Genomic DNA, 14,145 nt, shown 5'->3' on the forward strand with positions numbered 1-14,145 from the left:
GGACAGATATGATAGGAAAAGGGGTAGTTGTTTTGAGTTAGAAGAGGGCAGATTTACATTAAATTTAGATTAGATGATTAGGGAAAAAAATATTCAGTATGATGGTGGTGAGGCATTGGAACTGGTTGCCCAGTGAAGCTGTGGATGCCCCGTCCCTAGAATTATTCAAGGTCAGGTTGGATGGAGCTTTATGTGGCCTAATCTAGCGGAAGATGGCCATGTGCACATCAGGGGATGGAATTTGATGGCCCTTAAGGTCCCTTTCAACCCTAAGCCATTTTATGATTTTTACTTGTTTGTTTTGATCTGAGGTTCTCCATCCATCCAATTCCTCTTCCCCACAGCGTACCCGGATTTCCCAGTTTAGGCATTTTTGAGGCGGTCGTGCCTTGGGTGGATTTTGTCTGTGAGGACGCACTATGCTGCAGCTGCGTTCGCTGCTCAGATGAGGGTAGGTAGAGCCTCCGAGGCCCCCGGACGAGCAGAGAGCACCGCGTCCCCAGCGCGCTCAGGCTGCCGTGCTTCCGCCGGTGACACCAGCGGTCCTCGGGCCGCTCCTTTCACGCGGGGCTGGCGCACGGCGCCTTCGGAGCGCGGAGGCGGCCCGGGCCCAGCTCCGCGGCCCGGCCAGGCCCCGCCTCTCCCCGCGGGCCGCTCGGCGGAAGGCCGCGCCGGTGCGGGCGGAGCCGCTCGCCGCCGTACGCCGGCCGGAGCCATGAGCTCCCACCGCAGCGAGAGCGACTGGCAGGGGCTGGTGAGCGAGGTGAGGCGGCGGGAGGGTGCGGGGCCCTGCCAGGTGAGGGGCGGGCCGCGGTGCGGGCCCCAGCCGGGGAGCGATGGGGACGCGGGGCGGGAGGTTGAGCCGCGCAGGGCCGAGCGGGGCGGGGTGCGGCCGCTGCTGTACGGCGTGAGCCCGCTCAGCGCTGCCTCCTCCGTCTCGTGGCCGGCCCTGCCGCTCGGTTCGCCCGCCTTAACTCCCGTTCGCTCGCTGGAAGGCGGTGTGTCCGCACCGGTGACACCGCTGCTGTTGGTTTGACAGCCGGGCGGATCTGAGGCCTCAGGCCTCGTGCTGACAGAAGCCGGGAGGTCCGGCACCTGCAGCCCTGCCGCCAGCGTGGCATTGCGGGCTGCGGGCACGGCGGGACGTAGCGGGCGCTTCAGCGTTTAGAGTGCTCATACCGTAAACGGCAGGGTGTTGTCATCCACGGTGCCATTAATGCAGGTAGAAGTGGATTTTCAGGGTAAAGATTAGCAAATGCTATCTGCTGCTTCCATATTAAAAGTTCTTTGATGTCTACAAGTGCACATGTTCATCTGAGAGATGTTACCAGACTCAAACCGACATGACACCAGGATCATTTAAGGAGTATCGTCAATGTTAAGCCAATTCAGTAGGCAATACCACGCTGTTCTGATGAGTTTGGCATTCTGATTTATGGAATTGCTTTAGAACATCAAAATACCATTTTACTTTTACAGCTAACAAACAAAACTTTGTTTTGCCTTCACAAAAGGCTCGTGTCTAAATAAGAACCTAACTGTTTCAGAGCACCATCTGCAGAAGTAAACTGCTCTTTCTGGAGGGCTTTGCTTCTGCTATGCTTTTAAACATGGCCTAAGGCCCTGTCAAAGGTGCACGTGTTCAGTGCCAAACCTGACGTGTCCCAATGAATTCAGAATTCATGAGTGCCGGAATTGTGCGCTGCATTCAGAACTGAAGTCTTTCCATACACACCATGCTTTCAAACGCACAAGATAACCCATAAGAAAGTGAAAGGCACGCTTTCAGTACGTGGTTGTGCAGCACTGCATCTGCCATCTCCCTTCCCAAATGGGAGTTTTGTTTGTGGGCAGGGATAGTGTTGTGTGTCAGGGAAGGGTAAGAACTACTAACAGTTCACAAGGTGTTTTCAAAGCAAACAGTTCTGTTCTCAGCTCTGAATGCCCTCTAGAGTTACTGTAGAACTTTTTGACTTCTGTTATGATTTAGCCTAAAAACTCAATCCAGAAAACTTGTTTTAAAGTTTCTTGATTGTAGCAAAGTTTTAATGGCTGTGCTAAGCTACATTCCTGCAAATACTGTAGCATACATATAATTCCTGTTGTTTTCTTGTTTTTGTTTTTCAAAAACAGAGACGTAGTGACATCCCTTCTATCTGTTCCTACAGCAGGCTGTAAGCTTTGTTTCTATGTGAAGTCTGTAGAACACAGTGACAGTGATACAGTTTCTCTTCTGCCTTCATACTTCTTCCACTATTGTGATTAACTTTGTGTGATCTACCCATTTATGTGCTAGGGGGTCTGTGAGTAAGTGGCTCTGGCTTATTAAGTAAATTGTAATTTGTTTTTCTGATTTACCCAATTTCTCAACATGTAATTTCAGGGTAAGATATAGAGCTTAGTTTCCAGAGCTCTTAGTTTCAGTTAGGCAATTTAAAATTTGTTTTGTACACATTATACAAGCATTTTGAGGCACTGTCAAAGCATAAGGTTTAACACTGGCAGGAGGAGACTTGGTAGCTCTAACCAAACACACTCACACAGCTGATGGACAGTTAAAACGCGGAGTGGGATATAAAATCTTGACCTAAAAGGCCAGAAGCCAGTAGGTTCAAATCAATGTGACATACTTGTTCATTTCCACACACTTGGTCCTCCAAATTTGAAAGCTGTAAGGCACTTCTGTTGAAATACTTGTCAAAGCAACTGTAAGATTTTTAAGTCTGGTGTTGCAGGTGTTAGGAAAAGTGGCAGAGTGCAGTTTTGATCCTTACAGATAGGTGTATAGACAAACACTTGTACACACAATTGTATATCTCTGTAGTTTGGCTCTTTATTCTTCATTAGAAGTAGTGCTTGCTTATTTCAGTGTTTCCTTTTTCTGTGTTTACTGTTTTTGTCTTTTTTTCTCTTGTTCCACTCTAGCGCCTTCTGCAGTGTGCTCTTTCACATCTCTTTCACTGCTTTTATAATGCTCATCACCAGCTTCGTGCATGTGTTTGGCCTCCGTGCTTACAAGTGGTTTCCACTTGTGCTACAGCCTTTCAGGCATAGTGTGCACCTGGCTCAACAGTCTTTGTGCCATATGTACCTTGAATAGTCATTAACTTTGAATAGGTTGACATAGAAAGGCATGCTGGGTAAAAGCCAACTTTGCAAAAACTGAAGGAACAGAAGGAGTCATTCTTTCCATCTTGAAAACTAAACACAAAAGAGCAAGCTACAGGAGTGAGAATCTATGTAATTTTTGCCCACTCCTGAGCAGAGTTCAAGAATTCTTCATGGGTGAATATACATAGAGGTAAAGCACTCTGTTATATTATACAAGAAGTCTGCCTGAAGTCTGGATTTTTGTCTACCATTTGCATTACTGCATAGCCCATGTTTAAGATATTTAAAAGACAATGCAAAGCTGTAGAATTAATATCTGTTAATAATTGTTTGTTTGACACAAATGTCATAGCAAGAACTTTCTTGCTGGCTGGACTGAGATGGGTTGGTGACCTAAATCCTCCAAACCCATGTGATTTTAATAAATCTCAACATACTATCTCAAGTGGAGGGCTCATTTCTTTGAATGTGTTTTTGAATGTTTCTTTATTTGGGAAACAAACAAACAAAACAAAAAAACACACCAAAATCCATGATACAAACAAGGTATCTGTCCCACCAGGAAGAGGATGAAGAAAAGGTAGTTTGGCTGATATTACTTGTTTGGTTGAGTGCGCCGCTAGAAAGCTGTTATGGTAAAATGTTATACAGGGCTCTTCACTGAAAAGAGTTTGTGAAAATAATTTTGATGACCAAAATCTTCATTGTGGAGTTTTGTTTGTTTGATATGAAGTATTTTTAAATGTCCATGCTTACTTCCCAGTCTGACTTCTGGATAAGCTAAGTTACTAATTTAGACAACTCAAGTAAGTCAATTCCTTACTGGCTCAGTTTTCTTCCCTGTATGGATGAGAGGAAGCATAACTAAATGTTGTTAATGGGAGTGAAAGCTGTGTTGTATGCATGCTGTTTGAGGATAGGTGAGGTAGTTTTGAGAGGTTGTAGAAACTTCCGACTCTGAATGTTCTGCTACAGAGGAGAGTGATTTCAGTTTTTGCTTGACTTTCATGTTATCTGCCTTGGAATTCATGTGATCTAGAGATGATGACAGAAATAGTGATAAAGAAATAAGTATTACCATGATCACGGGGTGGTGAGATGAGTTGAGCAGTATCAGAAGATCATTTGTGATAGGGAAAAAACACTTTTGCATAGTGTGCAAGACCACCTCTGTCCTTGCTGACTTCTGTCAGTACAGTCTTTACAGTGCTTTCTACTGAAGTCAGTGATTGTTCTGCCATTACCTTTCCTCAGAGTCGGTACCAGTTCTGACATCATACTGCTTGGAAGACGTGTACTTTTGGCCCTGTTTTCCACTGAAAGCAAGCAGGTTTCCTAGGATACTCATAGGTTAGAGTGGCTCTCCCTTCTTTCTGATGGCTCCCTTCTTGCATTTGCCAGTTTTCAGAATTAAATCCAACGTCAAAATGGTACTTTTTCCTTGTCACCTCCCGTATATTGTAGCATCTACTTTATGCTATTTACTGCTACTCATGCATGACTGTGCTTCCTAAAATTAGTTGGAAGAAATTTAGTCTCCATTTAATTTGTCATTCTCAAGAGGCTACTTCTTGATTATTAACTGTGTATGATCTTTGGCACTGCACAGGGAATGTGCTCTTGAGCTTCTTTCCCTAATAACTGCCAGATTAAAACTTGGAGGAATAGTTTTGAGGAATGGTTTATCCAAACTACAACTACTGAGCAGTAGTTCTGGTTGAAATAGCCGTGCGTTCCTGATGTGAATTCTGAATAAGAGTGAGAAACTTAACCTGCCTGTAACTTAGCCTTTTTTGCTGCACAATAAACGAAAGAGAAGAGGAAGGAAAATTAGTGAGATTTTCATAACTACAATGTATCTTTAATTTTCTGACTTCTCAAAGAGGGTGTGAAGTGTAGTTAAACAAACCCATCTGAGGGGATTGTGCAGGGTTTAGAACCACTCAGAGGTTTTCAGAATAAGGGCAAATGCCAGCAACTGTAGACCAGGACAGATTGAGGGAAATGGATGCTCTGAGGTCCCTGGGTGATTGAGTTGGCACTGTAATTAATGACTTCCTCCTTTGGGAAAGGGAGTGGAAATGCTGAAGGTTCTTACACTGTGACTTACTTTTTTCCATAGTTCTTGGTAACTGTGAGAGGTGCTAGACACCTGCCTGCTGCCATTTCAGGCAGCAAAGCAAGTGTCTGCTTCTCATGTCTCCATGTTGCAGTTTGGACTAAGATAGTCATAGAACCATAGAATCATAGAATCCTAGTCACAAGGACACTGGGGAACAAACATGGTGAAGTTTGTAATGCAAATATTAGTATGCAAACATAGGGCTGGGTCACGTTGTGAAGGTGTTCTGAGTTACCAAATGAGATGACTTGATGTTAATTCTTAAAGGATCAACAGCTTTGATTTGGTGTAATACTGTCACCAGGACAAGATGTGGTATTCTGAGCAAGCTGCCTACATTACAGTGAATGATACAAACTTGTGTCAAACTCCAGAAGTTAGGAGGTAGCTAGAGGAGGAAGTGCTGGTCAGGAGTTGGTACTGTGTGTTACAGCCAAGGTAAGTACACTGTTTTGGATTTTATAGGAGATGGGAGGCAAATGGCCAGTAATTGCATATTGCTTTGAGTTTGAGTGCTTGGCTCTTCCAGATAACTTCGGGTTAAACTCTTCCAACTTCTGGGAAGCAACATTACCAAAACCTGGCCAGCAAACAACCCGACAGTGATGTTGCAGTACATTTTGGGGCTTTTCCACTTGTAACTTGAGCAACAAACTTGCCTGCAAGAACAAAGTGAAGTGAAATCTGATAAAACTAAAGGCAGTTAATTAGTAGTTGGATCTATTGTCCAAAGGATGTTGAATAGATGTTACAGTTTCTCTGAGAGTGTGGTGAATGATGGATTTCCAGGCCCACGTACCTCATGGTGTCCCGTGTGTGTGGAGGACACAAAATCCTGGAGTGTTCAGGGAACATGAAGTATGAGCCATGCTGATTTCAAAGCAGATCTTGGAGAAAATATCTTTGCTTTTAGCCTCAGGTATTTTCGTTCTTGGCACCAATTGCCATGAAATAGCCAAGTAATTTGTACAAATTTATTTTATGATGGGAATTTGGTGTGTTTGTTTGTTTGAAAAAAGAAGGTTGAAAACCTTGACGTGTCCCAGCTTCATTTGATTTTTAGACCATGTCTGTGGTGCCATTAATGAGATGTGTCCGGATCTACCACTAAAAATAGCAGTGGACAAATATTAAGTGTTTGATGTAGAGTCACCTTGGAGTAGCTCTACTCTCCTGTAATGTCAGTCTTTTTTTACTCAATTTCTCTAAAGCAGTTATCTGGCTGTAAAGCAGTTCAGGCAGTAATGTAGGATGTCATATATATTCCTTTAATTATTATGATCTTCCTTGTAGCAATTATAATTTGCTTTATTACAGATAACAGCGAATATAGATAAAAGTCACTAGACAGATACGAGAAGTTGTACACAGTAGCTTTTAGACTGAAAGCGTAGTAGCTGGTTCTTGTTTAACTTTGTTTTTTAAATTCAAAGATTCTTTTGAAATGTCAATTAAAAGGAAACAAAAAATAACAAGAATATACCGTATTCTTACAGCAGATAACAGAATGCACTTGTTTGTCTCACTGATAGGCTGTATGTGAGACATTGCCTTCTTTTGTCAAGTGCAGTGGAAGAAATCTTTGTACAAATGCCAGAAGCATTTGTTGAATTCCTTTTCTCAGACTGTGTTGGAAATTTTTTCTTAGTGCTTGCATTGCTCCATAAAGACTTTTAAAGTCTTATGTTCCTTTTGAAAGCACACCAGCTTGGCTGCACGCCTTCACTCATGTGTAGAAGACTGTTGATGGGACTCAGTTATTTCTGCAAGTATAGTTCTTATCTGTTATACACTGGTTAAGTCAACTTATGGTCTTTAGTAAATTTTTTCTTTTTTTTTTTTTTAATATATATTCTGAAGCATATCCATATTGAATTACTTCCTCGAGGTCTTTCTTTTTATCATTTGTTTTTCTTTCAAAAATGATAATTGGAATTGGAAACATAGCTCTGCTGAATAATCAAATTCCACAAGAATGCTGTGACTTTATTGTTTCTTGTACCACAAACCCATGGAAACAAATTACTATATATTATTGCTATTTTTATGCCACTTATTTGGGAAACTCAATATATGCAGAAGACAAAAATGGCTTCAAAAAGCCCACTAGATGCTGATTTTTATGGTAAAAGCCAGAGTAAGAGATGCCAGGCCACTTTCTTCTATAAGGTCTATCATCAGCATTTAATTAACCAAGGTAAAACTTATTCTATGCTAGTTGCAGACGATTACGCTTTTCATGTAGGTCCTGAACTCCTGTTTCTGCATCCTGCTTAGGGTTCAGCCACTGCTGGCATGACAGATAATGGAGAGTTTCCTTTTTCTCACCAATGCTGCTGTAAAAGGTGAAGCCCCACTGGTTTGCCTTGAAGGTGTGCATCGTAGTGTGGCAGAAGCAGGTTTTGTTTGTCACTATGTTACCTGCCTGGTAAGGATTCTGCGATCTAGCTCACAGTCCAGATGAGCTTCTGACTTTCACACAGCACCCCATGAGTGGCCATTTGCAGGAATGGGGCTGGTTCAGGGTTTGGGGTTTTTGCTTTGTTCTGTGTTTTTTAAGTGACTGGGGGAGTTGTTTGTAATTACTGTGTCAGATTGTACTTATTTACAAAGCATATAGTGAAGGCATATTTTTGAACTGACTAAGGCATGAGATGAAGCTGGAAAAAGAGAAAATAGATTGTCAAAGACAAGTATTTCACTGTAAGTGAAAGAATGATTTTATCAAGTTTAGGGCAGTTTACCACGTCACTATAATCTTTTGCTGACAATATTAAAGTTTAGCTTCTGATGCCTTTCCATGTTTTATCAGGGGACTTGACATTTGTGTAAGGTATCAGTAAGGACATAAGTACAGAGTTACAGTTGCCTTTGTAAAGTTGATGCGAAGGCATCATAATCCATAAAATTTATGGCAGGATTTCAACTTCAGTAGTGCCAGAAATAAAATTAATCCAAGGTAGAAGTGTCCTTTTTGAGAGTTCAAATCCTTCTTGGAATTGCTTTTCTCATTCCCTTTCGACTTTTTTGCAACTAAGCATTTACCGTTTTTGGAAAATGTTGTCTGTAGTACTGTGCTAAAATCTCCTTTCCCTCTCTCATTTCCTTGAAATTGAGGTTAACAAAGTCAGTTCCAACTAAGTTCTACATATGGGTGATGATTTTTATCCCAAAGAACAGCATTGACTTGAAGAGTGTGGAAGTGCTGATGCTCTTGCTTTGTGCACGAGCCCGTAATGACAAAGTGTTCTTGTCAGAGTACGTAATGAAACTATAAATTGTTTTCATGAATGCTGTGATATTTGGTCTCTTGCAGAGCACAGTCAGAGTGTATTTAGTGCCAGATTTCATGTGAGTAACATCAGAATTAGAAATATTACATAGAATGAGTAGTGTCAGGAGGTGGGTGAGAAGAATCTGCTGACTGACCACTGTGTTAAATCGAAGAAGTTGCCTGGAGCTTCTGATAGGTAAAATTCAGTTGCTGTAGATGTTCCTCTCCGCAGGGAAATGCAGTGAAGTAGATAAATGTAGAAGAAATGAGATTTGTAAGCTCTGCTTCTCTTTGTGTATGAGCCCTGCACGTAAGAGGTGGTGAAAGGAGAGAAAGTCTCACTTGCATCTTCACTCTCCTTTCAAATGCTTGCAATATTCCTGCATTATTTCACATTCTTGTGAAGTAATTTCCTTTGTCAGTGTTTATAGGGTACACACTAAAATGATTCAGGTACTTTTTGGTAGGCACTCGTACTGCTCTTTTGGTCATAACAGGGCCCTCTTTCGTTGCCTGGGAGAAGTGTGAGTCCAGAGGACATTGCTGGTAGTGGAGAAAAGAGGGAGGGCAGAGAGAACAAAGCAGGAAGTGCTGGTGGCTAGCAGAGCTGGCTCTTGTGGAATCAAGTAGAAAAGGGCGTTTGCAAAGGCTGCTTCTTCCAGCAACCTTCCTGGGCTTTCAGGCCAAAATATGAGACTTCTCATTTTGTTATGTATGAGGGAAAAGAGTGGAAATATGAATTGCTAAATTTTGTAGCTCACGGTAGTCAGGAGAGCATGTGGCCTTGCAAATGGATTTTCATGATTCTGAAATAACGAATTTCTTTTCAGTGATTAACAGTAAGCTAAGAAGATTTGTAACAGTTTCATTCTGTGCAGTGAGTTGTCTTCCATCTTCTCCGTGAAAAACTGGAGACTGTTGAATCTAGTACTGGCTGCGGTAGGAGTGACTGGTAAGATTCATGTTGTTCTTTCTCCTCTGCAGTACCTGGTGTGCAAGAGGAAGCTCGAAAGTAAAAAGGAGGCACTGCTGATCCTCTCCAAAGAGCTGGACACTTGTCAACAGGAAAGAGACCAGTATAAGCTCATGGCCAACCAGCTTCGAGAACGACATCAGTCCCTGAAAAAGAAGTACCGGGAGCTGATTGTAGGTTGTTCTTATTGTACACCACATGAGTAGGGGACAAGAAGCAACTTGAATATCAAAAGCATTCTATAATGAGTGCTGTAGAAAGCATTTAGGTACTTGTTTATGGTAGCCCTGCAGTTGTACAGTCCTGATCATATTATTACTCATTTGTTCCGCACCGATGAGGTAGTGGCTGTTATATGAGACACAATAAGACAGTTTGTGCTTGGAGAAAATTAGTTTCAGTCATAATTCCATTTAAAAACTGACTGCAGTATTATTATTCCACAGCAACTTAATGTACCGTTATGAAAAACAATGCAAAATAAATTTGTAATGACCTGCTGTTTTAGAAAGACAAAAAAATATTCAGCCTTAGAAAAAAATGTAAGGTGAAATGAACATTACTGGTGTTAATCAAGATGCAGTATTTTTGAAACAATTTAAAAAAAATTACTTAAAATTATGTATTAAGAAGTGAGACTCAAAGCTTAAGAAGTAATTTGCCAATAACATCTGTTTATTTGTAGGATGGAGATCCATCCCTTCCCCCTGAAAAGAGGAAACAGGTAGGATTTATTTTTTGTTTGACATTACTTATCTGCTTCGAAAGTTTTTTGCAAAAGTGTGAAAATGCTAACTATAGAATCTGGTAAAAAGCAAACATTTCTGCAAACTGAACAGTCAAGTTATAAATTCAGACATCTTTTGCTTTGTTCTAAACATTTAATCCTGAAATATCATTAATTAGAATATATGGTTATTGCTTTTATGTTCACCAGAGACTGAATCTGGGCAGTGTACAGAAATGTGACTTTGTTCTTGTTTATCTTTTTTGCACTGAGCTCTAAAATGAGTTCATGGCTGAACTTTTCATACTTCAGAAGCAGATTGGGAATGTGTTTTCTGCATCCTATAATTGTTATTTTATTGTTGTGGGTACTGTTTTCCATTAGGTACTCTCCCAAGTCATTTGAGTTCTATGGGTTATAAGTGGTAAGAACAACAGTAATTGGATTTTATGGTTCCCTTGAAAATCTTTTTTTTCCCCAGAAATCTCTAATCAGTGTCCCTATTGCAGGATGTTGTTTGTCACACCCTGATATTATCTTAACTTTTAGAAAAAAAAAATAATGCCCATAGGAAAATATGTGAGAAGATAAAAGTATCCAAAAGGACAAAAGTTGTTCATGTAATTGCTAGTCTCGAAAGTCTCAGACTTGGATTGCTTGAACCATGGATATTGCATGGGTATCAGTGGCAGAATTTTTATTGATCATCCTTTGTTTGAATGTATTTCTTGCTATTTTATTAAAATTTTAGTGTCATAGAGTTTTGGTTGTTTTAAAGTAAACTTTCAGAGGCAATGTAATTACTCTTTTGTGCACTTAAACAAATAGCTACTGAGAAGTCAGTGTCTCAGTGCAGAACCATTTAACATGCTTGTTATTTTGCATAATTTGTTTAAATTCTATTAACACAGTTCTAATGAAACTTTATGACCAGATGTGGGTTTGAGCATTGTCACTACTCAAATTGGGATTGAAGAATATACAATAAAATGAAAAAAAATAAAATCAGCAATGTAGTGTATGGGTCATTACAGAGATGAATAGGAAGGGAGACTTGGCAGCATCCCATAGACGCTGTTCTAATTCCTCTTACATTTTTTTAAAACAAATAAAGCTGATGCTTGTTTTTAAAATGCTGGTAGAATTTATCCTGAATTCGGATGCTGTGACTATGTTAAGTTTTGGCAAATTTCATCATGGTGCTTGGAAAGTCATTTAATCTAGCTAGGAGTCCTTTTCTCTGAAGAAATGATGTATTCATGCTAGATGAGAAAGAAAGAAAATCTTGTTCTCAGATGCGGTCATTTTTGATGTCTCCCCGAAGGACAATATGTATTATAACCTGTATATTAATAGGCTGTTAGCTCCCTTCTTGATTTCTTGTTTTCTCAGGAAGTTGTCTATAACACACAAGGTGTTTGATCTGGAGTAGTCAGGGCAACCTTTCTCAGGAAGAGAATACTTTGACTTTGAGAAATGCACCAAAGCATAATAAAAGAAAGTTGTATTTTTTCCACTGTTACTGTAAATGCATTTATTTGAGTACCTTTTCTTACTCAAGAAAGAGTTAAGTTCTCTGTGCTCTTTTGGACTTTTCCATTCCCTTTTTTACCCAGAAAATCTAGCTATGCGCTGGGAGAAGTTTGTTACTGCAGCCACTTCATAAAAGATCCTGATCCTGTAATGAATTTTGTGTGACACAACAGTACATGCTGTTCTTGCGGTCAGGAGTGAGATGAAAACATCACATGCTGAACAATTTGCTGCCTGTTACGTTTCTGTATTGCAAATGAAAAATTATTGTTGAAAACTTCAGTCTGCAATGCTAACAGTAATAGTTGGGTTGGATTTGCTACTCTCTTCTCCATTTCTTCATTTTTCACCTTTCTTCTGCTTTGTGACTTCTTAAAACATCTTTTCTTCAATAGCATTCTTTTTCTCATTTGTCACAGCACAGAGTTCTCTTGAATGGAGATCTCATGTAACTGGGCAATTTCAATCAGCAAGCACATATGGACTGGTTTCATTTAAAAGGTATCACTACATGCAACACTCCGCAGTATTTTCCCTCTTGAGGCCATGTGTGTGTGATGGTACACATCTCTGTCATAATCTAGATGTGCACCATTCAGCCAAACAGCAGCAGTGGGAACAAGAAATTGTGTTGCTGTAATCTCTTCTCTCACAGTAGGTGTTTTACCACTAGTAGTGCTATCACAGCCTATGAGCTATAAATGTGTTCTTGGCCCCTCTTTATACCAAACATTCAGTATTAAGTGCTGCAGCTGAAGGTAATGTAGTTTTGTGATGTCAGGAGTAGTTTTTGGATAAATAATGGTGTAATGAAATGTTTCAGGAAGATAGGAATAATGAAGAGTTGATTTTTGATGTTAGAGTTCACCAGAGATCGTAAACAATAGACATTTCCTATTTTAAAAGCATGTTAAAATATTAGTCTGCCTGCAGAGCCTCTGTTGAAAATCTCCCACTCTGCAGTGATATGCATTTTATACACATTTATATGCATTTGCTGTGATACAGAATATTTTGATGACATTGACATTTTATGACAAATACTAGGAATCTGTTGGGCAGTGTAGCATTGCTGGAAAAGTTAAAGAAAAAAAGACCGGTGGGATTTCTAGCTTGACTTATAGTGATTACTGTTGTCTTCCACATTGTTTAAATTTTTGGTATAACTTTAGTCTGAGAGAAGCTTTGTTGTTGTGTGTCAACAGTAAAGCTTCAATGCGTGTGTTCTCTGGTGAGGTTTTATGTTTGTATTTTAAATATGCAAAGTCGCAAATTAAATTGGACTAAACATCTCAGAATCAGAATGGTTGAGGTGGGAAGTCACCCCTTGATCATCTGGTTCAACCCCCTGCTCAAGCAGGGTCAGCTAAAGCAGCTTGCCCAGGGCCCTGTCCAGCTGGGTTTTGAATATCTTCAAGGGACTGAGATTCCACAGACTCTCTGGGCACCCTGCTCCAGTGTCTCACAGGTTTTGTGTTTGGGTAGAAAATTCACATTTTAAATTGTGTTCATTAGTTCTGGCTCCTTTTTCTTCATTTCCTCTGTTGTGTATTTGTAGACATTGATGGGATCCTGCGTGAGCCTCCTCCAGGCTGAATAGTTCCAAGTCTCATCCTTTCCTCACATGAGCATAAAAGATGCTCCAACTCCTTAATCATCCTAGTGCATCTTCCTTGCATGTTTGTTTAGTACTCATTCTCTCTTCTCTATCAGTTCTCTTTTAGGCAAGTGGGTCCAGTGCTTTCCAAGCAGCTCTAGAGCCTTGATGAGAGTCCTGTGCTAACAACACCCTTGCTATTAGGAGTCTCATGACTTAATGGTGACATAATCGTACCACAAAGCACAGCTTTCCAGTTAATCTCTTTGCCAGATCAGAAAGCTCATCAAGAACTTGAGTGCCTCTTCCCTGAAAGTCATGCATGGCATTTGACCCTGTTATAGGTATCCATAGATGTCAAGGTGATTCATTCAAGCCAAAACTCTTACTGCTTCAGCCAAGACTGACATCTTGGAAGCACATTAGCCACTCACTGAGACTTTGTTTAGACAGCTTGACTTCTGTTAATGTATAAATTCATGAGTGTGGCATTTAGAGCCAAGCAGAACATCAGAAAGGCTGGAGGTTCCAGACAGAAATATGTTGTGACATGCTGCAAATGGACCCATTTTGGTCCTTTTCACTTCTGCTTCCAGCTTAATGTACTCAACTGTCAATGCAGTTTCAAAACAAACTTCAGGGATTGCCTCATGACCGTTTTTGACGTCGTTGGAAAAAAAAATGATTACTGTGACTATTTTTCATTAATGAATTCAGGAAGTTTTGCTAGCCTTGTGCTAAGGCACAAAAGCTGCGTTCAGAGTCCTGTGAGATAAAATCTTCAGATAAAGCACCGTACGGGGTAAGC

At 40.6% G+C, this 14,145-nt stretch overlaps 1 protein-coding gene across 6 annotated transcripts in view; it reads left to right on the forward strand.

Moving 5' to 3' along the window:
• Positions 1 to 392: 392 nt before the first annotated feature.
• Positions 393 to 14,145, forward strand: part of CCDC149 (coiled-coil domain containing 149) — a 52,167-nt gene continuing 38,414 nt past the window's right edge. For 4 of the 6 annotated variants that reach the window (XM_048942006.1, XM_048942007.1, XM_048942009.1 and 1 more), the window contains exons 1-3: positions 642 to 763; positions 9,492 to 9,653; positions 10,166 to 10,204. In XM_048942006.1, the coding sequence (XP_048797963.1) occupies positions 716 to 763; positions 9,492 to 9,653; positions 10,166 to 10,204 (249 nt within the window). In that variant the 5' untranslated portion in view covers positions 642 to 715. Of the gene's footprint in view, positions 452 to 641; positions 764 to 9,491; positions 9,654 to 10,165; positions 10,205 to 14,145 lie in introns of those variants that run through there. The other 2 variants (XM_048942010.1, XM_048942008.1) reach the window with 2 other exon arrangements.

This window comes from Lagopus muta, chromosome 4 (assembly GCF_023343835.1).
Source record: "Lagopus muta isolate bLagMut1 chromosome 4, bLagMut1 primary, whole genome shotgun sequence".
In the NCBI taxonomy this organism is placed as follows: Eukaryota; Metazoa; Chordata; class Aves; order Galliformes; family Phasianidae; genus Lagopus; species Lagopus muta.